At 62.8% G+C, this 22,781-nt stretch overlaps 4 protein-coding genes across 4 annotated transcripts in view; 2 read left to right on the top strand and 2 right to left on the bottom strand.

The window, feature by feature from the left end:
• Positions 1–806, top strand: part of Sptbn5 (spectrin beta, non-erythrocytic 5) — a 35,368-nt gene extending 34,562 nt beyond the window's left edge. The window contains 1 exon segment of the mRNA XM_042687588.1: positions 720–806. Within this exon segment, the coding sequence (XP_042543522.1) occupies positions 720–773 (54 nt within the window). The 3' untranslated portion in view covers positions 774–806.
• Positions 1–22,781, top strand: part of Ehd4 (EH domain containing 4) — a 738,029-nt gene that overhangs the window by 90,648 nt on the left and 624,600 nt on the right. The window lies entirely within an intron of this gene.
• Positions 5–10,605, bottom strand: LOC122114610 (cytosolic phospholipase A2 beta-like). The gene is given in 25 exon segments (XM_042687899.1): positions 5–1,737; positions 1,807–1,993; positions 2,328–2,494; positions 2,740–2,919; positions 3,016–3,120; positions 3,257–3,394; positions 3,551–3,668; positions 3,758–3,980; positions 4,182–4,318; positions 4,762–4,897; positions 5,481–5,518; positions 5,646–5,729; positions 5,951–6,081; positions 6,239–6,293; positions 6,562–6,604; positions 6,747–6,787; positions 7,115–7,246; positions 7,359–7,495; positions 7,705–7,777; positions 8,943–9,047; positions 10,082–10,179; positions 10,291–10,305; positions 10,308–10,346; positions 10,349–10,424; positions 10,504–10,605. Coding segments are annotated over 25 exon segments (2,730 nt in total). The 5' UTR covers positions 10,564–10,605; the 3' UTR covers positions 5–1,525.
• Positions 17,499–22,781, bottom strand: part of Mapkbp1 (mitogen-activated protein kinase binding protein 1) — a 55,631-nt gene continuing 50,348 nt past the window's right edge. The window contains exons 23-30 of the mRNA XM_042687885.1: positions 22,356–22,522; positions 22,037–22,179; positions 21,751–21,948; positions 21,539–21,623; positions 21,076–21,356; positions 20,352–20,948; positions 19,859–19,962; positions 17,499–19,345 (exon numbers count right to left, since the gene is read on the bottom strand). Of these exons, the coding sequence (XP_042543819.1) occupies positions 19,118–19,345; positions 19,859–19,962; positions 20,352–20,948; positions 21,076–21,356; positions 21,539–21,623; positions 21,751–21,948; positions 22,037–22,179; positions 22,356–22,522 (1,803 nt within the window). The 3' untranslated portion in view covers positions 17,499–19,117. The remainder of the gene's footprint in view (positions 19,346–19,858; positions 19,963–20,351; positions 20,949–21,075; positions 21,357–21,538; positions 21,624–21,750; positions 21,949–22,036; positions 22,180–22,355; positions 22,523–22,781) is intronic.

The raw sequence follows: 22,781 nt of genomic DNA, 5'->3' as shown, positions 1-22,781 counted from the left end.
CTCAGGCTGGGATGGGCACGGCCAGCCCGAGTCCTCCCCACGCCTCCCTAGTGCTCCCCTCAGGACCCCCCTTCTCTATCCAATGCCCCGCAAGCCCGGGCGCCGCTGTGGACAGGTGCAGAGAGGGAGAGAGACGGCCCTTGTCGTGGTAGGAGAGGCCAGACCGCCAGGACCCGTGGCCCGGCTGCTCGGCTGGGACCCCCAGCCTCTCCCAAGACGGGGCAGGCACACAGCTAGCTGAGATGGGGGACCTGCAGCCGGGGGTCCCCACTGGACCCCGCCCTGCTCACTGTTACTAGCACGTGCGCAGCCGGACCCCAGCCCGCACCCTGAGCAGGGCATGGAGGCCCAGGGCGTGGGATGAAGCGGGCAGGGCCTACCTTCCACACGGGGGCTCATCGCTGTTGGCACCGGGCCCAGTACCTCAGCCCCGGGTTGCACAGCCCTGGGGCAAAGGAGTGGGTGCCAGGCCGCAGCAGCAGCAGCCGCTCCAGTGCAGGGTGCAGAGCCCCGGGCACTGTGGACAAGGGCGACCCCGCCCCTCACCCGGCAGGTGCCAGGCCAGCTGCTGGGGGGCCACCACGCCAGCCCTCAGCTGCGAGGCTGGAGAAGTCAGACAGCGTGGGGAGGGGCCCAAGATGGAATCTGGGGGACTGGAGATGAGACTCAGGGAACAGGACAGGAGGGAAATCTGTGACCCGGTCCTCATCTGTCCCTAGGTGGCTTCCACAGAGCCCTTTGACCTCCAGGTCCAGAGTGAGAGCATGGGCTGAGCACACGCCGTCCCCCGGGGAGGAGACGTCGGCTCCAGCAGCGCCTGGCTGAGGGGCTCTGGAGAGGGTCCCGGCAGGGAGGGAGAGCTTGCCTTGTCCTGGGTGCGGGGCAGCGGGGCACGCCCTGCTTTCGCGGGTCCCGGGGTCGGCTTCAATCCTCCACTATGTCCCCGATGAGGCCGACAGGGCTGGGCCCCTAGTGCTGGCTCACTCTGTCCCCTGGCTGCTCCGTGACTTTCCAGAACCTGGACTGCAAGGCAGAGTCGCTTACTCTGTTCTCCTGACAGACCCGGGCCCTGACGAACCGCGTGCTGCAGTGAGGCCCGCAGGCGCAGGCGTGCGTCTGTCTGTCCCTCCCTGGCTGCTTGGACACTGCTTCTGTGAGGAGTCCCGCCCTCCCCGTGGCCACGTGGTTAGTGTTGTCAGTGCTCTCTTGGTGTTTTCGTGTGACAACATAGCCTCCCGACTGTGGCCTCTCCTTTCTGTCCGTGTCTGGGCAAAGATCTGTGTGCGCCAGGCCCCTTCCCCGGGAGCCCGGGCTGCGTGCACCTGCAAGAACCGCACACCACACTGTCTGTCTATAAAGAGCTTTGAATTCATGTACACAGAGTGTGCCCTTTTGTCCCCACCTCTACCAGGAGTACATCCTCCCCTGCTCCTCCAGGGAGGTGGCCGGGCCAAGCTACAGCATGAGCCGGGTCCCCGGCTCCCATCCCCGGCCCTGGGCGGGGCGGAGGCCTCACCTGCCGCCATCACCGGGGCCTGCGCTGCCTGCGCCGCTGCACGGCCTGGCGCAGAGCCTCGAGCAGCTGTGGCCGGCTGCAGAGGATGTTGTACCGGGTCAGGCTCAGGAGCTTGTCCGTGTCCTCTGGGCTGTAGGTCACCTTTGTGTAGTGGTAGGGGGAGTCCGCAGGAGACAGGTTCACCTCCCCGGCCGCCTTCTCCTCGGGTGTCCGTGGCACTCCTGTGGAGAAGAGGTGATGAGGGGGACGGGCGGGGGGCGTGGAGGAGAGGTGGGGGAGCGGGGACGCACCGGGGGCTGAGAACTCTCGGAATGAGGCGTTGACCAGAGGGAAGTGCAGCAGGCCAGGGGCTTCGGGCCGGGCGGGGTCATGGAAGGCGTGGCACTCCCGAGGCTCGCGCTGCTCCTCCGCCGTGGGTGAGATGTGGGGGAACGGGATCCCCTGCTCCTGGCAGAACCTGTCCACCAGCTGCAGCTGCTGCGGGCCGGCCGGAGGGGGGGGATGGATCTCAGGGCGCCCCTGTGGGCCGACTGAACAGCACACAGGCCCCCAAAGGCTGGCGGCCTCTCTGGGCCCCCACACCGGAGCCCGCGACCTTGTGCCTGCAACACCCTCTCCCGAGCCCCAGGAGCTCCCAGCAGGGGCTGTGCGGGCCGAGACCTCCCAGGGATTCAGGTGCAGTGGAGGGGCCGGCACCCCGCCCCGGGGCAGTGCCCGTGCACCCCAGAACCACGTGGTGCCCACTGCCACCGAGTAAAGCAAGCTGGGCGTGGCCAGGGCCCCAAGGCCGGGGCAGCCCGCCCCTCCCAACCTGGAAGGCTCCGTGCAGGTTGTAGTCCAGTGACAGGATGAGGTCCACGTCCCGGGCGGGCTGCAGGAGGGGCGCGCAGCTCGTGTTGATGAGGTAGCCCACGTCCAGCAGGCACAGGAAGGGCTCCGCGGGCGTCAGCTGGTTGGGGAGGCCATCGAGCTTGGTAGCTGCAAAGATTTGGGGTAGGGGTGAGAAGTGGCAACTGTCACCGGGGGCCGCGGGGTTCTCTGGCAGAGACTCGGCCCCTGCCAGCCTCGCGAGCAAGCACCCCACCTCCCGTGCATGCCCCCGCGGCTGCTGTCCCCCCGTCTTTAGGTGGCAGGGTTAATGGTGCCAGGGGAAGTGGCCTGCCAGCGCCTGAGGCACCATGGGCAGGGGGCTGAGCGCCAGGACATGCGCAGAGACGTGGCACCTTTCCAGGCGGAGAAGTGCGGGTGCTGGAAATAGTCCTTGTGAAACTGGAGGCCGCGCAGGAAGTTGTGGGTGGCTTGGGCGAGCGGCCGCTTTGTCAGGAGGTCGGTGAAAAGCCCGGCGATCCTGCCGGCTGCTGTGGGCGGCTCCTCCATCTTTAGCTGGGGGACCTCCTCTTTGTCTGCACAGGCAAAAGCAGGGGTGTCAGGAAATGGTGACGGGGGGGGGGGGGGGGGGGAGACAGTGACAGACACCTCCATCTGGCCCAGCCACCTACCCAGGCTGGCTCGGTCCTGAGCCCAGCGGTCCCAGAACTGGCTGGGCTCTGAGGCCCAGTACAGGCTGTCCTGGAGGCTGGCGGCGTACAGGTTGCTCCAGATGCCTGGGAGAGGCCCCGAGTGGATTAGTCAACTGCTGTGGCAACGTGGCCCTTCCCGACGGAAACGGTGCCGCAGCCAAGCGAGGCAAGCCCAGGGCCATCCTTCCCCCCTCTCCCTGGCCTTCCCGACACCCCTCACCTTCCAGAAAGCAGATGCGGGATTCGGGGAGCTCCTTCACTAGCCGCCCCATGAAGAACTCAGAGCCGAAGAGCTGGGAGGGGATGAAGGCCCCGTACTTGGGCAGGCCCACCTCGTAGGGGGAGAACTCGCACCACTCTGTGAAGAGGCCACAGCCTCAGCTCCCGCCGCAGCCCAGGGGCTCAGGCCTCGCAGGACAGACCCCAGCGCCCTCCGCAGCCCCAACAGCCGAGGGACTTTGGCAGAGGGCCACGTGGGGGGGGAGGGGGCGGCCCAGGGACACATCTCACTCACCCCCAAATTCAAAGGTCGTCAGGCCCTGCGCCTTGGCGTTGAGGGCGCAGTAGATAGGCAGAGGGTTCTGGCCACGATTCAAGGCCTCCTGTTGATCTGAGAGTTTGTGGTCTTGGGGCTGGGGAAAGAAGGTGAGAAGCTGAGCTGCATCTTCCAGAACCTTCTACACCTGTCCACCAGACCTCGGCCTAGCCCCGCTCCCCGTACCTCCTCATGCAGCAGGGCCTCGTTGATGAGGGCCCACAGGTTGGTGAAGCAGGGCGGATGGCCCAGGCGGGCGCGCTCGGCCAGCTCCTGCCGGTACCGCTGCAGCTGGCTGGGGGCCAGCGCACCCAGCTTGCTCTTTGTCACCTGGGCCTTTAGCAACGCGGTGGGCCCTGCCAGGTCCTGCTGAGACCACTCTGGGTCCTCATACAAGTTGGCCAAAGCCCTGGGAAAAGGCAAAGCCGGGGAAGGTGAGGGAGGGTTGTCACAAGTCTTGGCAGTGTCCCGCAGGCCCCCTGGAGGCTCCCGACACGGCATTTTCCAGCCTCTCCATTGCTGAGGCCGATGGCGTCCAAGATGCTCCTCCCCACCCACTTCTCCCCCAAGCCCCGCGGGCCACCTGCAGGCTCCGGCTCAGCCAGCTCACCAGGTGGAGCCCGAGGCCCCCGTGATGTAGGAGACGCAGTCCAACAGGCCCAGCTCCCTCAGGCCGGCCAGCTGCCCGTATAAGGAAGTCATCGCCCGGGTGCCGCCGCCAGTAGCCATAACGGCTACTACTGGGACCTGGAGGAGAGGATGGTCGGCATCGGGGTGGGAAAGGCCGCCTTCCAGGAGGAAGTGGCGCTGCGGCTGGAGGCCATTTTCACTGTTGGGCCCCTGAGGTGCATTGAGCTGGGATCAGGGCTCCGCAGAGTGCCTCAGCTGGCCCCACTGAGGATGCCAGAAATAGCCCCAGAGCGGGCTTCTCCATTACACAGCAGGCCTCATCTCTTCCCAGCCCAAGTGTTCTGGGATCACGTTCTGGAAGCTCAAGGCCGCCTCTTAAGTCTCCCTTCATGCTGGAAACCACTCCCTAGGGAGAAGAGCCCCTAGGAAGCAGAGAAGGCAGGAGGCAGCTACAAGCCTAGATCGGCACCGATGTTCCAGTGTTCGGCCCTGAACCTGCACAAGCCCGGGGCGGGGGGGGGGGGGGGGGGGGCACGACCCAGTGCTGCTGAGCCCCAGACCTCATCCTCATGCAAGTCTCCATCCAGCTGCAGGACCTGCTTCAGGGCCTTGGCCACCCCCTGCTTCCTCCTGCGCAGGAAGGCCTGCTCCTGCGGGCACAGCCCACAGCCCAGCCGCACGGCCAGCTCCCCGGGTCTAGGGCAAAGAGTCCACAAAGCAACTCAGCACCACAGGAAGGGAAGCTGGGGGTCTCCCCGGCCAAGCCTCCACCCGCTCCTCAAAGTCGCCACTGCACGTGGTGTGTGGACCGCAGTGGAGGGAGCACTTGCAGGCCGGGCCGTATGCGCCCTGAAGAGGCACCCAGCTTCCCAGCGTGAGGCCTGCCACCTTTTCTCCCTCCCCCCAACGCCAAGAATGCCAGGGGACAGGAAGGCGGCTGCCAGGCCCGGGAGGGCGGACACGGCTCTTCTGCTGAGGACACTCAGAGCCCCCTCCCCTTGGCTTCCTGCCTTCTCTGAGGCAAACTCTGGCTCTGGGCAGCTCCTCACCTGCTTCTCCAGGTATTTGCCCTGGGCCGTCCCCCACCCCGCCCGCAGAGCCACAGGGAAGCCAGAACCCAGCCTGCCCCCCAGAGCTTCCTCCCGGCCCCATGCTCCACCCACGAGGGCCAGGTGCAGCAATCACGGCATTCCCGGCATGGGTGCTGCCCACTGCCCGTGTCCTGACACCTGCCCCCTACCAGACACCGGCCTGCAGCCCCCCCACGCCAGCCGCTCACCCCTCTTCCTTCTTCAGCTCCACCCTCATCAAGGGCTCCTGGAATCCACAAGCACCTGCATCAAAAGCTGCCCACCACCTGACAGCACCTTCCACTCAGCCCTGGCCGCCTTCACAGGAAGGCCCGGGGCTTCTGTCCAGCTTCCCAGCCCTTGGGGCGCGGTACCTGGGACGTGGGGAAGACGAGCCGCACCGACTGGCGGGAGGGCAGAGCCTGCAGGGGCACCGTCAGCCGCTGCTGGGGGTCGTCCTGCGAGGACAAAGCGAGGACACCCAGGAGCCGTCACCTTCCTCTCTTAGCCAGGACTCCACCGCTCCCTCCCTCAAGCCACCAAGGAAGCCAACCTCACCCCACACTCAGCCCAAGGCTTCCAGGGGGCGTAGCAGGGCGCGGGGCACTGGGGAAACGGGGCTGGGCCGGGCCGGGGCGCTGAGGACGGTGAGGGTGGCGGCTGGGGAGGGAGGCCCTACCTTCAGGTGGATGCTCAGCTCCGGCTCCCAGCAGGCCGGGCAGTGGAAGCAGAACGAGCCGGTGCCCACACAGGCCTCCTGGGAGCCCTCACAGGCGCCGGGAAGCACCAGCTGGACCTTGCCCTCTGACTCTGCCAATGGGGTGCAGAGTCAGGGACAGGGTCTCCGTTCACTGAGCCCCCGTGACCTGGAAGTGTGACTCGGCCCAGGCCCCAGCACCCCTGAACCCACTCCAGCTGCAGGTGCAGGCCGTAACTAGAATGAGGGACGTGAGGGTCGGGGACTGACCTTTTGGGGGCCCCATCTGCTCCAGCTGAACATGCAAGCGCGACAGCTCCCGGGCCTGAGAAGTCAAGCGAGCCCTTTAGGCACCAGCCTGTCCCTCTGCAGCCCCTTCTTCCCCGCACCCTGCCTCCCGCTCCTCAGCCCTTGGCCCGGGCACACGCTGGAGATCCACACCCTCACAAGGTGCCACGAGGAGGCCCCTGCTCGGGTCATCCTCACCCAGGGGGTGGCAGCCCCGGCTTCCGGCCAGGGAGCAGAGCAAGTGTATGGAACAGAGGAAGCCCCCCGGCGGCCACGGGCACCCCCAAAGAGCCGCTCTCACTCACTACCAGGATGCCGTTGCTGGTGAGCCGCTCCGCCTCAGCTGGCCTGGAAAGAAGCCCAGTGACCCCTGGCAAGAGCCTCGGTTCTCCCCTGACCCCGCTCTCCTCCTCCGTGGCAAGGGCGTGAGCGGCTGGCACTGCCCTTCCCAGGGGCTTGCCGCCACCACACGCTGCCCCGGCCAACTCACAGGCTCTGCAGACGAAATTCGACTTCCAGCCGCTCCTGCACCTGGAGAGAGGGAGAGGCCACGGGAGAGGCTGGGGAGGGCGCGCGCGGGTCTGCGCGCAGACTCCCACCCAGAAGCAGCGAGCGCTGCTGGGGCCACGTGGCTGGGAAGGGCACGGTCGCGCTCCAGGTGCTCTAAAGAAGCTGCCCCTCCTCAGAAGCCAAGAAGGAAGGTTGGGGATGCCTGACTTCAAACTAACTCGTGTGCGCATCACCTCTAAAAAGGAAGAAAGGCGGCCGGCCGGGGGCGGGAGGGCCTGGGTGAGGCGGCTCCCCGGGGGCCAGGCCCCCAGCCGCCGGGCGCCGTGGCCTGGTGCTGAGCAGTCTTACCTGAGAACTCAGCGAGAAGCTCTGGCGCCGGGACTCCCCCATTCGCAGGGTCCCCACATCAAACAGCACGGACAGCAGCGGGTCGTCTTGGGTCAACAGGTCCTGGTCGAAGACCTTCAGTTCCATGATATTCTGGAAAGGGCAGCGCGGTCAGCAGGCTTGGGGAGGGAGGGTAGCGGGAAGGTGGGCAGGGCTGGAGGACGGGGGGCGCGGGGAGAGCAGGAGGGGGGGACGGCGGGGCCACCTTGAGCTCGCGGTGGATGCGGAAGTGGAAGCTCTGATTCCAGACGGGGTTCCGGCTGTTCTTCACGGTGCGCGTCTGCAGCCGGTGGCTGGAGGCCGCAGGCAGCCACAGAGTCACGTAGCAGTCAGAGGGGGTGACTGCGGGGAGGGGCGGGCATCAGGGACGGCCAAATGCCCTCCCCGTCCAGCCACCCCGAGCCCACTTCCTCCCTGGCCCTGAGGCCCGTGTCCACGGGCTAGGCCCCACGCCCTCCCTCCATGCTGACCCTCCTCCAGTCCTCTCCCACTGGCCTGGCCACTCGATCCATCCAGCCGCGCACCCTCCCTCCCCGGGCCCACCCACTCACGCAGGTCCTTGGAAGGCAGCCCGTGGGCCTGCAGGACACGCACGGTGAGCAGGCACGTTCCAGGCACCTTCGCCTGCAGCGGGGGGACAGGGCAGGTTCGCGGCAGGCGAACGGGCCACCAGGGAAGCCACGGCAGCCCCTCAGGCCTGGGCCTGTACTGCGGTCAGACCCGCTGGGGCGCAGCAGAGTGCTGACATGGAGACACGCCATCTCCACACCCCCTGCCCACGGCCCACCCAAGGCCACGGTCCGTCTCCCTGTCACGCAACCTCCCAAGAATGCCATCCTGATGCACCAGGAAACAAAGGCAGAGAGGAGGGGCCAGGCCCGGCCAGCGCTGGCACACAGCAGACTAGCTGCGGCCCACCCCCACCGGCTCTTCAGGGTGTCCCATTCTCTAAGTCTTTCCTCCCACCCCCCACCCTACACCCCAGCAGGGCACCTGGGGCAGCCCTCAGACCCCCGCCTCACCCCAGCCCCTGAGCCAGAACAGCACGAAGCAGTGGCTTTGCTCAGGGGCCTCAGGAAAGCAGCCAGGGAGCCGCGTTTCTAGGCCCCAGGCCGGGGAGCTGGGCCTGGAGCCCATTGCTAGAGCTCTGCCTCTCCCTGCCGCTGCTGCCAGCCAACAGCCTTCTCGAAGCTCACAGTCCAGCTCTAATGCACAGCACCGCACGGGCCCCAGACAGAGCTCTGCTAGGTTCAAAATGGAGGCCTAGAGCCCGGCTGGGGTCTCACCAGAGCCATGAGGCCGAGTCCTCAGAAACAGGGACGATGGGCAGTGCCACGGGGCCGGGGACTGTGGGCTTTTAACACAGCGCCGCGATGCCCCAGCTGGCACGGCTCCTCCTCGGCCCCTCCCACTAGCCGCCTCCACCCACGGGAGCCCACACCCACGCCCGTGCCAGACACCTGCCGGGAATGAAGCATCTCAAGCCTGTGCTGGGGCCAGGCACCCTGCAAAGGTCAGCCCCAGTGCGCTCAGGTCCCCGTGGCCTCCCGGCCGCCTGCCCCGCCGAGTCCTGTGCGGAGGAGGGGTCTCCAGCGCCGGCTGCAGGGGCTGAGCCCAGGGAAGGCTGAAGAGGGCCCAGCGCCATGCTGTGGGCTGGGCCTTTCACAACCTCTCGGTGCCTGTATGACAGGAATACCCGGTCCTGACTGGAGCCCTGAGCAATCGGGGATGAGTACCCCGGGCCCCATCGTAACCCGGCCAGGGAGCGGCCCCGCCACATAAAACAGACCTTCAAAGCCGCCTCTGCGCTGCGCCACCCTTGGAGCTGGGGGGCCGGGGGTGGGGCCTGGGGCTGGGCACTCAGGGCCGGGGGCTCTTCCTGCTCTTCCGAAGGCTGGGGAAGGAGCGTGTGCGTGAGGACCAGGGCCTTCTTCAGTGGGAGGCTGGGAGGGGCGGGGCTTGTCACTCCCCACCCAGGTTATCTCCAGAGCACCAGACCCCATCAGCTGCCCTGGATTTGGGGGGAGAAAATAAACCAAGCTGGGGCTAAGCTATAGACGCCATCAGCGGCCCTGAGCCACTGAGGTCCAGCCGGGCAGTTCCAAAACTGAGGTCAGCCTGCTTGCCCCAGGGCTTGGACAGATGAGTCCTCAGGCCTGGAAGCGGCTCACACCCCCAGTTACAGTCACCCTGAAATTTTTGCCTGAACCTTCAAGCCCTCACCAGGCTGAGGAGAGCAACTGGGAGCATCAGGACAAATAAACGTGGCTAGCTTTATTGACCGGCTCCTCTGTGCGGCTGCGCCCCTCCCCACAGTGCCCTGCGAGGCCGACCAACCAGGCCTCTGATGTGGGGGACACGGAGGCAGACAGGCAGTGACTCACCCCGGTCACGGCACGGTGAGGTGCTGCTCTGCCTGCTTCCCACTCCTGACCCGGGTGGCACCTTCCCAGACACCTCACCCATGTCTGCCTGGCATTTCCTCATCTTCCTGACCACATCTCAAGACTCTCCAAGGAGCTGGGCCCTAGTGGCTCACGCCTGTAATCCTAGCTACTCAGGAGGCTGAGATCTGAGGATTGTGGTTCAAAGCCAGTCCAGGTAGGAAAGTCCGTGAAACTCTTATCTCCAATGAACCACTAGAAAATGAAAGTGGCGCTATGGCTCAAGTGGTAGAGTGCTAGCCTTGAGCTGAAGAGCTGAGGGACAGCGCCCAGGCCGAGCTCAAACCCCACGACCGACCAAAAGAAAAAACAAGACTCCAAGGCTGATTTCAATCCAGGCCGGACGCCAGCATCAGCCAGCACACACTCCAAGCCCGGGCTGGACGCAGCATCAGCCAGCACACACTCCAAGCCCGGGCTGTCTCTAAAGTGGACCGGCCCCGGGGGCCTGGAGCACCCGGCCAGCGGTCCTGGCAATGCTCACCGGGCTCCACCAGTTGATCCAGCAGCCACGGTGACAGCCCAGCGGCTGGAAGGAACTATGCTCCAGGTCATCATACTCCACGTCGTACCAGAAATTCACTGCGAGGAGAAGAGGGACGTGAATGTGACACGATGGTCCCTCTTCTAAGCCAAGACCCACCAGCCCACATCAGAGGCACAGCCTGCCCCTGGCGGCTGGGCGCCCCTCACCCGCAATGCAGCCTGGGACTGCTGGGCATGGTGGAACCGCGGAGCCGGCAGGTGTGGTGCAGGGCCCACGCCTGACTGTAACTGGGGTCCCGGGTCAGGTCTGCAGCCGGGGGGTCCAGAGGGATCCAGGGCACCTGGGGCACAGCCGGCAGAGATCACGGGACATCTCAGGGCCGAGCACACCTCCCCAGACCGTCTGTGCCTATTCCTCACCGTCTGGTTCTGCCGTCCCCATGCCAGGCAGAGGACGCGCCTTCCCCGTGGCTTCTTCATCCACTATCTTAAAGGCGCCTTCTTCCGTGAGCTGGTAGGTGGCCTGTGTGTGCGGCTGTGAAGCGGGAGGGGGGAGCTGTGGGGGGGCCTCAGGGCTTTGCCAGCCCATGCCAGCCAGTCCACATGTCCCACGGGCGCGGCCTGCCCCTGCCCCACTATGCCTCAGGCCAGCCAAAGCCCCACCGCCCGCCCTCTGCCCTCCACCTGCTCCTCCCATACGGGATGACGGGCCCGTCGCTGGGGGGTGCAACAGGAAGTGCTTCTCCCCGGAGACCGCGCAGTACAGCTTCTCACAGTGGTCCCTGTGCACTGCCAACCAGGAGAGCTGCAGTGCAGGCCTGAGCGCCATGCGCGTGGGCACAGGAAGCGTGCAGGAGGGGTCAACAGGCCGGAGGAGACACTGAGGACACGGGTGGGCATCACTGGGACAGGATGCCAGCCAGGCCTCAGCCCTCCACCATGAGAGGCGAAGCTGCAGAGCTGCCCCAGCCCCGCCCCGCGCAGCTGCCCGTGAGTGCGCGTCTCGAGACCGGAACACGTGCACACACGCACACACACACACACACACACACACACACACACACACACACACACACCACTCCCCAACACCAGGGGAAACCCCTCAGCTACTAGGAGAGGACACCCCATGGTGGCCAGGGCTGGAATGCCAGGCCATCTGAGCGGAGCCAGCCCTGCCCAGGTTCAAGTCTCACTCCCCCCTCTCCCCCCAGCTCGCCACACCCACACCATGTCAGCACAGCACAGCAGCGACCCCAGCCAGAAGTTCACAGCGTGGGGCACCAGACCCGCACCACCTGCACACAGGGAGGCTGGAAAAGCCCTGAATGCGAGGACTCGGAGGACAGGGAGGACGGGGAGGACTCGGGGAGGACTTGGGGAGGACTTGGGGGAGGGCAAAGAGGACTCGGGGAGGACTTGGGGAGGACTTGGGGGAGGGCAAAGAGGACTCGGGGAGGACGGGGAGGACTCGAGGGTGCAGGGCCCAGCCCTCCAGCCCGTCCGGCACATGGCCCAGGGCCGGCGGCGCTCAGCGCAGGTCATGAAGCGGTGCCCGCGCACGGGAGCCGCCCGGGGCACAGCCGCGCTCGGCTCCGTGGAGCCCACGGCCACCCGGCTCGGCACTGCCCCAGCCCAGGGGGGCGCCCCTCCCTCGAGCAGGGGAGGGGTCACCTGTGGAGCACTGGCCAGGTTGGGGTGCAGCCAGTCCGGGTAGAAGCCCAGGGGCGTGGGGGCTCAGCCAGGCGGGGGCCTGGCACGGGGCACGCTGAGCTCTGTGCCTCTGTAACTAACCGAAAGGCCACGCCGGCAGCGCTCCCGAGGCAAGGCGTGCGGTGCACACGAGGAGGGCACGCAGAGCGTGACACACACACACACACACACACACACACACACAAGCAGATGGGTAGTTTATGATGAGCCAAGGGCGGCGACCCTCCATCACCAGATCCTCTGCGGGGCCAGGTCCGCGTCGCACACAGCGCGCCTGCCGCTGCCCCACTCCCAGCAACCATCTGACTCAGAACAAGCTGGCCCAAGACACCCAGGCCAGGGCCTGGGCTGGGCCGGGCAAGGCTCTGAGAGGCCCCTTCCAAACTCACTGAGCACCTGGATGGACCCAGCACCTGACCTAGCCAGTGGGGACATCAGAAGATGGTCTAATCATCTCAAGAAGCCCACAGAGCCGGGTGCCGGTGGCTACTCAGGAGGCTGAGCTCGGAGGATCGCAGTTCAAAGCCAGCCCAGGCAGGAAAGTCCACGAGACTCTTATTTCCAATTAACTGGGATGCAGATGTGCTGTGGATGTGGCTGGAGTGGTAGAGCTCTAATCTTCCTATGGCCTGGCTGGAAGACAGACCACCAGATGACTGCACTGGAGAGGCCAGGGCTCAACTATTTGAGGCTCCCCAAACAGCACCACCATCTAGCTAAGATGCCAGGACCACTGTGGACAACTGGGCAAAAAGCCTACTGTGGTTCCCACGTCCCGTGCGCATGTGCGTGTATGTATGGCCTGGAGGCTGACCTCAGGGCTCTGCACTTGCTAGGTAAGCTCTCTACCACTTGAGATATATCTCCATCTTTTTTTTTGCTGGTCCTGGGGTTTGAACTCATGGCCTGGGCATTACCCCTGAGCTTCTTTTGCTCAAGTCTAGCACTCTACCACTTGAGCCACAGCGCCACTTCTGGTTTTTGAGTAGTTAATTGGAGATAAGAATCTCAGGGGGACTTTTCTGCCTCAGCTGGCTTCCATCACAATCCTCAGATCTCAGCCTCCTAAGTAGCTAGGATTACAGGCATGAGTCACCAGGGGCTGGCTTTCAAATAGGGTCTTGCTTTTTGCTTGGGCCAATATGAACCATGATCAGCTTATTTATACTTCCCATGTGGCTGACAGGACCTTTCTACTGGTTGGGATGGGGTCTTCCAAACTTTTCATAGGGTTTGGCCTTGAACTATTGGCCTCCTGAATAGCTAGGATTATAGGGTTGAGCCACTGCGCCTGGCTGAGATCTCTTTTTTGACTTAGCCTTCCTCTTCACTCCTGTCATTCTATTGGCTACCTCTTTTTCCTGTTGGTTTCACAACCCTCCTCTCCCTTCCTTTCCTGCTTTGGCTCCTCATATTGATGAAGCTTCCTTCCCTGACCATCCTTGTTTAACCTCTAGGCTGCCTACCACCAGCCCATATGCCCCTCCCCTACAGATTGCGTTATCTAAATCACTTATTAGGGCATGTCTGTTTTCCTGTCACCGTGGATCACAGAGGACTCTAGGAAGGAGGCAGCACCAACCCTTGGGACCACCACATTTAAGCTTTCACAACCGAAAGCTCCACTTACACAGAGCAGCCTTCACAGATTCTGAGCCCAGATGTGTAAGTCACAGGGAAAGATCACAAAGTTCAGGAACAAACAACTTGCCACCTCAAAAAACAACACACAGAGCCAGGTGCTGGTAGCTCACACCTGTAATTCTAGCTACTCAGGAGGCTGAGATCTGAGGAACGAGGTTCAAAGCCAGCCCAGGCAGGGACATCTGTGAGACTCTTATCTCCAATTAACCACCAGAAAACCAGAAGTGGCGTTGTGGCTCAAGTGGTAGAGCACTTGCCTTGAGCTGAAGAGCTGAGGGACAGCGCTCAGGCCCAGAGTTCAAGCCCCACAACTGACCAAAAAAAAAAAAAAAAAGTCTTGTACTCATAACCTGACATGGAATTGTGACCCCTCTGTCCAATGCCATCATCATCACCACCACCAAGTCAGAGAGGTTTATCTTGCTCACGAATTTGCATCCCTAACAAGAGTACCCAGCACACAGTAATTGCTCAGGAAATGTGTAACAGGGGAAGGAAGTTCCCAGCCCAGGCTGCATGGTTACGGCCATGCGGGAACTGGGTTTTCTGGCTCAGCTCCACCCCACCTGTGCCTTGTAGCCTCACTGGGCCACACCCCTGGCGGGCACCCCTTACAGAATACAGGGCAGCACTCAAGCCACGCCATCATCAGGCCCAACTGACATGACAGGCCCAGTCTGCTCCTGCTCTTCCCTCTACTCAGGCAGGGCTCGGGCCGTGGGGCTTCGCAAGCCAGCGGCACGTGCACTTTCCCCTCTGAGGTCACCAGCTCTCTCACGGCCTCTTCTCCATACAGGTCATCCTTACTATCTGTGCAGGAGCGTGTGTCTTTAAATCAGAAATCCAAACCAAGTGGAAGCCCTGGTGGCCAAGGAAAAACTGCAAAGAGGGAGGAAATGTCAGTCCCTCCAGGCAGTGGTCTGGGGAGGGAGCAGGGGCTCAGCACATAGCGATAGTGCTCACTGGGATTGATCCTCATGATCATCATTACTGGTTTTCGGGCTGGGGACTGACCCCAGGGCTCCATGCATATTAGGCAATTTATATTCAACCAACAGGCTTCACCCCCAGCCATGAAGTTTACCTAGGAGAGGTGGAAATCGCCTTCCTCTTAGGATTTTTTTTTCTGCAATTCTTTTTTTTTTTTGGTCCGGTTGTGGGGCCTGAACTCTGGGTCTGGGCGCTGTCCCTCAGCTCTTCAGCTCAAGGCTAGCGCTCTACCACTTGAGCCACAGCGCCATTTCCGGATTTTTTTCTTTTTGCTTATGTGGTGCTGAGGAATCGAACCCAGGGCCTCAGGCATGCAAGGCAAGCGCTCTACCACTGAGCCACCTTATCAGTTTCACTTGCTCACCATTTCCTTGGGAGACTGGCTATTTTCCTTAACTGGGGCTTCAAAGTGAGAATTTCCAAAGAGATCCAAACAACTTCTTCAACCCAATGATTCTTCGGCTAAGACTTGGACAAGAAAACTCACGAGTGCTCCCGGCAGCCTGGCACCGTCCCTGCTCCCCCAGCGCAGCAGGCGCTGCTGGGTCTACACTTAGTTTTAATTTGGGGGTCTGAAAGCACAGCATTCATGATGGCTAGGCAAGAGCCAGGCCTCTACTTAGATTAGTTGTTTTTGCTGATCCTGGGTTTGAACTCAGGACCTGGGTGCTGTCCCTGAGGGTCTGTACTCAACGCTAGCGCTTTACCACTTAAGCCACAGCACCACTTCCGGCTTTCTCTGAGTGGCTTATTGGAGATGAGACTCACTGACTTTTCTTCCCAGGCTGGCTTCTGCGATCCTCAGAGCTCAGCCTCCTGAGTAGCTTGGATTACAGGTGTGAGCCACCAGCAGCGGACTTTGTTTTACAAAGAGGTGCTTAAAAATTATTGGCTAAAGCTGGGAGCCCCGTGGCTCACACTTGTAATCCTAGCTACCTTTAGGAGACTGAGATCTGTGGATCACAGTTTAAAGCCAGCCCAGGCAGGAAAGTTCATGAGATTCTTATCTCTAACAAATCCAAAAGCAGAGCTGTGGCTCAAGTAGTAGATAGCTAGCCTTGAGCAAAAAAGCTCAGAGACAGTGTCCAGTCCCAGGACAGACACATAGAGACCGCACGCGCGCGCGCACGCACGCACACACACACACAAACACACAGCTGAAAACGTGATTGGAAATGCTTAATGCCTGGAAACACTGGGCAGATTAAAAGTAAATTACAGCACTAGTATGAAAAACACTGTGCTAGAGATATATGGAATGACCTCCGAAACAGAGGTCCTTGCATAAGAAAGAGATTGTAAGGGGGAAACTCGGGAAAGTGAATGAAGGGGTGGCATTTTCCAAAACAAGAAGTGTACTCATTACCTGACTTGTAGCTCCTCTGTACACCACCTTTAACAATAAAACTATATATGACAAAGGGGCGAAGAGTCCTGTGGCACAGAAACAAACGGAGTCTTTTTGGGAAAATGCAAAGGGGGGCCGGGGTGGGAGGGAGGCTTATTTATTTATATTAGATACAGAAAGGCCAGCGTTGCAGGTCAAGGGTTAAACGAAACGTACGGGCATGGAGGTGCACCTGGGGAAGCTGAGTCAGCCTCACTGCACAGGGAGACCCAGGCGGGCCGGGGCTCCCGCCGGTCACCCAGCTACTCGGGATCGCGGTTCAGCGAAGTCTGTGGGACTCTTCTCTGCAATGAACCCCCCGGAAGTGGCGCTGAGCTGAGGGTCAGCGCCAGGCCCGGAGTTCAAGCCCCGCGACCGACCGAAAAAAATCCGAACGCCAAAATCCCAGCACCGGGGGCGGGGGGTGAGAACGGGAGCCAGGAACAGGGGAGACAAACCCAGCCGCGCAGCGGGCCCGGGGCAGCTCGGCTGCTCCCAATCCTCCCGCCGGCCCTGCAGCCCGGGCCTCCCCGGGCACTCCTCCCGCCGGCCCTGCAGCCCGGGCCTCCCCGGGCCTCCCCGGGCCCTCCTCCCGCCGGCCCTGCAGCCCGGGCCTCCCCGGGCCCTCCTCCCGCCGGCCCTGCAGCCCGGGCCTCCCCGGGCCCTCCTCCCGCCGGCCCTGCAGCCCGGGCCTCCCCGGGCACTCCTCCCGCCGGCCCTGCAGCCCGGGCCTCCCCGGGCACTCCTCCCGCCGGCCCTGCAGCCCGGGCCTCCCCGGGCACTCCTCCCGCCGGCCCTGCAGCCCGGGCCTCCCCGGGCACTCCTCCCGCCGGCCCTGCAGCCCGGGCCTCCCCGGGCACTCCTCCCGCGGGGTGCGGACTCCACCCCGGGCCTCCTCGGGCACTCCTCCCGCGGGGTGCGGACTCCACCCCGGGCCCCTCGGCGAGGCGCAGACCCCCTACCCCGGGGAACGGCACCACGACCACCTGGCCCGGGAGCCAGGTTGAGCCGGCCCCAGAGCAGCCGAGCGCCGTCACCAACCGCTCACCCGGGCCCGGGCCCGGCAGCCTCAGCGCGAGCGAGCTCAAACCCTGCCGCCGCCGGGAACTCTCGAGAAGGGCTCCGCAACGCACCGCGTCCAGGGCCGCCTCCGCCATGACGCCACTCACCGGGACCCGCCCCGGAACCCTGGCCCGCCCACCCTTTACCACCCGGCCCCGCCCACCCAGAGCCACGCCTCCCACGGCCCCGCCCCACCCACATCAGAGCCACGCCTCCCGCGGCCCCGCCCCACCCACATCAGAGCCACGCCTCCCGCGGCCCCGCCCCACCCACTCCAGAGCCACGCCTCCCGCGGCCCCGCCCCACCCACTCCAGAGCCACGCCTCCCGCGGCCCCGCCCCACCTCCCGGCCCCGCGCGTCAGGTCCTCCACCACCCCAAGACCCACACGACTCGCCGGCCGGCTAGCGGGCATCCAGGTAACAAATGATTTATTGGCGAGTCCATACATCAGTACGAACAGGCATGTTAAAAAGCCCCCGCCCGTGCAGCGGGAGGAGACGCCGCCGCCGCCGCGGCGGGACCACGTACAAAAGTTATAAATAAGGGGCGTGCGGACAGGGGCGGCGACGCCGGCGGCCTGACATGCAGGAGGGAGGGGGGGGGGGGAAGGGGAGGGCGGCGCCAGGCACAAGGCCTCCCTCCCCCCGGGGGCCGCGAGCCCGGCGCGGGCAAGGCGGAGCCCTGTGAGCTGCAGCTGGCGCGGGCTGCCAACCCTCACGCCGGCAGGGCTGCCAGGGGCCCACCTCCAGCCGGCGGAGATTCTTGGGGCCAGAGGTGAGTTTGGCCAAGCAGATGATGAGAGGTGTGAGTGTGCTTTTGGTTCGCTTCAGGCACTCAGGCTAAAGCAACAACTCTCCAGCCTCTGTCCACAGAGCCTAGAGCCTGGAGCCTCTTGTGCGGCCTCTGGGGCCCTGCCTGGCTCGGCACAGAGACACATGGGTTACCCCAACTTTGCTCCTCACTACTTAGTCCTGTCCTATGCCTACTATGCATCCTCCTTCCCTAACTGCCCTTTCAACTCTATAATCAAATCCCCTTACCACTGCCACTTACCTGTCCACCTACCACTTCCAGTGTCTCTCTTGGCTCCTGTATCTCCCTCAGCCTCCACCATCTACAGCACCCTTGGGCACCCAGATCTGCCTTGCAAGAGGTTCCTTCTGTCTGCAACAGGTGTCCCATGGGCCATCTCCTATCAGCTAGAATCCAGAATTTGGGTTTAATGTGCTCCATTCCTTTTTATGGTCCTCATACAAGTTCCAGGGTGGGGAGGCTGAGGCAGAATATGAGAGGAAATCAGGCACCCATCAGCCAGCCACTACTCTAGTATTGATTTCACTGGTGGCCAAAGTCCTCCGAAGGTAGGCAGGCGTCCTGCAAACCAAGGGAAATTCCAACACAGGCTTCTTTCTGTGTGTGGATCGGGATACAGGGACAAGGTGGGGTCCTTTGGGCTTCAGCAGCTTACAGGAGACCAACACTGGAGGATGGGAAGCCTGAGGAGCTCAGGAAAGGAGGCCAGGGGTTCATGTTTGCCCAGCAGGGGGCTTTGCTGTCCTGCAGCAATGCCCCACAGCTGGTCCTACAGGGGCTGGCCAGGACGGAAAGGGGGCTGCTGGGGAAGCAACAATGCTAGGGTGCTCTTGGGGTGGGGGGAGTGGGAATGGAATGTGAAGGCTCAGGTCTTGATGCCAACTCGAGTCGCCTGACTGCTGGAGATGCCAGTGGAGACTAGGCAGCTCTGCTTTTCTGCACTATCCGGAATTGGGGGTAGCTAGGAGGCTGCAGCTGGTGTGGGAGAAGAAGAAGTAGAGGTGGAGGTCCACAGACGGGCGCTAAATACCACGGCACCTGTCACCTCTACCCACTAAAGTACCCTGTGTATGCTCCACCCCAGGGAGCTGATCCCTGAAGTAACTTCAAATGGCTTCTAAGAAAGGGCCAGCCTGTCTGGTGTCCTCCACATGAGGCAGGCTGCCCTTCTACCCCTCACAGCACCAAGATGACAAAGACCCAAGACCAACCCCTGCCGAGCCCCGGGATAGGCTTCGAAGGCAGGGGTTCCAAGGAAGCGAGGCAACAGTCAGGGAAATAAATTAATAAATACAGGGGCCCCATAAGGAGCAGCCAGGAAAGCTGCCTCCCCTCTGAGCACTGACCCCTGCTCTCCACTCCAAGCATCCTTGCAGGTTTTGAGGAGTGGAAGAGAGATAGGGGAGCATTCGCTTGGGCTTGGAGCTCAGAGTCTGCGTTCCATGCGTCGCTCCACTGCCCGAAGCAACAGCTCTGAGTATTGTTCTAGCAGGGCCTGCGTCTGCTCAGCTCCCACTGTGCCAGGGCTCCCGCCTGGGCTAGACAGGGCTGCCCCAGCCAGGGCCTCTAGCTCCTGCCGCACGGAGGAGAAGGTGTCTCTCAAGAGTCGAATGATGTGACTTTGCTCTGCTGAGGGCGTCTTACAGCTGGCCACCTGCAATGAGACCACCAGACGGGAAGTAGAGGAACAGCAGTGGAGGGGCCTGTCAGTGACTACACAGGGAAAGGAGGGGCTCTGTCTGGGTCAAAGTCCGGGCTAGGAATCCAGAAGTAATAATCAGGAGATAGGGGACACAGAGTCTGACTGGCGACCCGAAGGAGCCCTTCAGACTACAGGGATGTCTGTCCTGTTAGCTACTCCTCTTGATGACGCTTGTCAAGGGGCTTGAACTGTGGGCTTGGGCGCTGTCCCTAAGCAATTCAGCTCAAGGCGAGTGCTCTACCACTTGAGCCACAGTGCCACTTCTGGTTTTCTGGTGGTTAATTGGAGATAAGTCTCACAGCCTTTCCTTGCCTGGGGTTGGCTTTGAACAGTGATCCTCAGATCTCAGCCTCCTGAGTAGCTAGGATTACAGGCGTGAGCCACCAGTGCCTGGCTTGACACTCGACGTTGAAGCAACTAATAAATGACAGGCTCTTTTCCTGCTGTCTGCTGCCCAGCACTCACCAAGTGGTAGAGCTGTACTGCTTGGCACATACTCCCACGGAGCTCTGCCACAAGTTGCTCACACTGCTCCAGGCTCACAGCTGGCTCCAGGCTCACAGCTGGCTCTGAGAGGGACAGATACTGCTCAGGGAGGCTCGGCAAGCTGGCTGACCAGGGGCTCTAAGAGCAGGAAAGGCCTACCCCTCAGCACTGTCCTCCCCCACCTGCACTCTGGCCCCGCCCCTCCTTCCCCTTCCCCACCAGCACATACAACGAAGGCTGAGAAGGCCAGCCCGAGTCCAGAGGGCACTGACAGGCTAAGAGGGTTCCCAAGAGGCCACGAAGGTGGGCAGGAGTGTCTTGCTGTCAGGGATATGACTTATGGACCAAGACAGGAGCAGACAGGACAAAAAACGCCAAAGGCTGGACGCACGGAAATGGGATGGAGAGAGAAAGCAGCCAACAGAGACGGAGAAGATGGGGCAGGAGATGAGGGCCGGGGAACTGTGCACACCTGAGTCCTGGCTCAGGGCTGCCCCTGGCCTGGTGCTTTCCATGGGGTTGCGAGTCTTCTCAGGGGTTGGGGGTGGCAAGTTCTTGGGGCCTTGGAGGAGGCTGCTGGCAGGCAGGTGCTGGGCACGGGGACTGTTGGGCCCAGGAAGAACCTGGTGCTCTGTCCTAGGCTTGGGAGGGGCACCCTCCCCCAAACATGCCAGCCGCTCAGATATACTGTGAGCCTTTGCCAGGTCCACTGAAGTGCCAGGCTGTTCCGCCTCTCCAGGGGCCTGCCCCTTGGTTACAGGTGAAAATGCGGCCAGGCTAGGTCGGTTGGGCAGTGGTTTGGGGATGTCCAAGACTAGGTGTGCCCGGCTGGGCAGGGCCAGCTTGCTGAAGGGTGAGGCTCGGCTGGGGGCAGGAGCTTGAGGTTCAGCTGCCTGGTTCAGGTTCTCTCCAACAGAAATGCTGCGGGCTATCTTGGCCACAGAGCTGGTGGTGGGGTTCCGGTAGGAACGGGGCCGTGATGGTTGGTGATCAGCATGGGGCAGGGAGCCCAGGCCTTCCCGAGCCTCTATCTCCCCTGAGTTCAACGGGCCTGAAGAAGGCTCCTCATCTGCAGAAGAGATGGAGCTATTGCAGGCATGGTGACGCACCAGCGCCACAACCGGCCCACCCTCCTCCAGCATGCCCTTCTATTCCACACTCCCCAGGCTCTGGAGTGGGGCCCCCCATTTCCTCACCCTGTGGTGCCAGGCTGTGTGCCGACTGGGCCCTCTGGGGTCCAGCTAAGGGGCTGGCTGTGGGCCCTCTCTTGGAGGCCCAGCTGCTGTCCGGGCTGTTACGGCGGCGTGGCAGCAGCACAGGGACGGCTTGCTGGGGTCTGGGGCGGCCAGGGGGAGCCTCCACTTCTGGGGGTGCTCCTGGAGGGTTAGCCCCACTGCCTTTCAGCTCCTCAGGTATCTGTGGCACTTGGACAGGTCTCGACACCAGGGCTGAGCTTGAGGAGGATGGGGCTGGTTCCCTGTGGGGAAGAAATATGGAAGAAGACCAGAGAAGGCTCAGCGCTCCTCCCGCGCGCCGCACAAGGAGAGCACGGGCACAAAACCAGCCAGGACCAGGGTGAGGTTGACCACCCCAAGCCAGGGCCACAGGGTCCCCTTGAGGTGGGGAGGCTGCTTGCTGGCCAAGGCGGGCGCTCCATACCTGAGCGGGGAGGTCTGCGCTTGCAACAGGAATCGCGAGGAGATGCTCCGAGACTCTGTCCTCTCCGGGACCCTCACTGGACCCCCTGCCAGAGGACAGAAATCGTGAACGGAGGCAGAAGTAAAGCCCTCCCCTGGAAGGACACCCTGAAGTACTGCCTGCGGGCAAGCCGGGGAAGCCTGCCCGGCGAGAGCGCGGCTCTCTGACCACACCTGGAGCAGCCCCGTTGGCCAGCGTCTCAAAGTGCTGTTTTAGAAACTGCTCCTGGTCCGGAGTGTGGGGGCTGCCTTCCTGTAGCCCACAGAGGCCAGTGCCTGCCTCCTCTTCCTCCTCCTCTTCTTCACCCTCAGCTGGCTCTTCAAGGTCTGAGGAGATGCCATCCACACTCAGGGGCTCCGTGCTCTCCGAGTCTGGAGTGGGGGAGGGGAGAGGCACCACACTGCACCCCTCTGTCACCGGGGCCTCGAGCCCTGCCTCAGCCAGGGGTCCCCTCCTCACCTTCATTGGGGTGCTCAGGGCTGGAAAGGCAGCTGCTGTAATCCACGGAGCACGCGCTGTCAGGGCTATGCTTTTCTGAGCCCCGGCCGCCTGGGTACACTCTTCCTGGAGTTCCTCTGCTTGGAGCCCGTACCTGGAACTCACTGCGGGGGCCAGCAGGGGAAAGCAAAGGCCATGAGCAGAGAAGAGCAGCAGCCCCCCACCCCCACCCCGCACTCCTGCGTGGGAGTGGGACTGGAGATGAGGCGGCCGCACGGCGAACCTCCCCCAGCTGCAGGGAGAGAAGCCGCGTGCCCAGTGTGGCGGGGAGCACCCTTGCCTGGTATCCATGCCGAGGCTGTCGCTGGGCTCTGGGTAGACAATGCCGTCTTCAATGGGCGCAGGCTCCAGATCTTGGGCAAAGACTCCTTCCTCTTGTGACAACAATCGGATAATGTGGGGGCAGGAACAGGGCTGGGAAGGCTGACACCGAGGGGGCTTCTCATTCTAAGGGCACACAAAGGGGCAGTGGGGGGCGGCTGATGTGGAGGAGCACTGCAGGTGGTAAGCCTCTGGCATACCTCAAATCTGGGAAAGCTGGCCTCTCTAATCCTAGGACAGACCTGACCTGTTACAGCAAGGTCCTGAGTAACCTGAGTAACTGCTCGGCTGACAGTTCCAGCTCCACTTAAACACTAAGAGTTGCTTCTCCAAAGCGAAGGCCACCTTGACTGTCCGCCCGTCACCACACCATACACAGTGACCC

Source organism: Dipodomys spectabilis, unplaced genomic scaffold, assembly GCF_019054845.1.
Source record: "Dipodomys spectabilis isolate Male_0828 unplaced genomic scaffold, ASM1905484v1 ptg000108l, whole genome shotgun sequence".
NCBI lineage: Eukaryota > Metazoa > Chordata > Mammalia > Rodentia > Heteromyidae > Dipodomys > Dipodomys spectabilis.
Note: the sequence above shows the minus strand (reverse complement) of the source record. Positions and strands in the feature narration are given on the sequence as shown.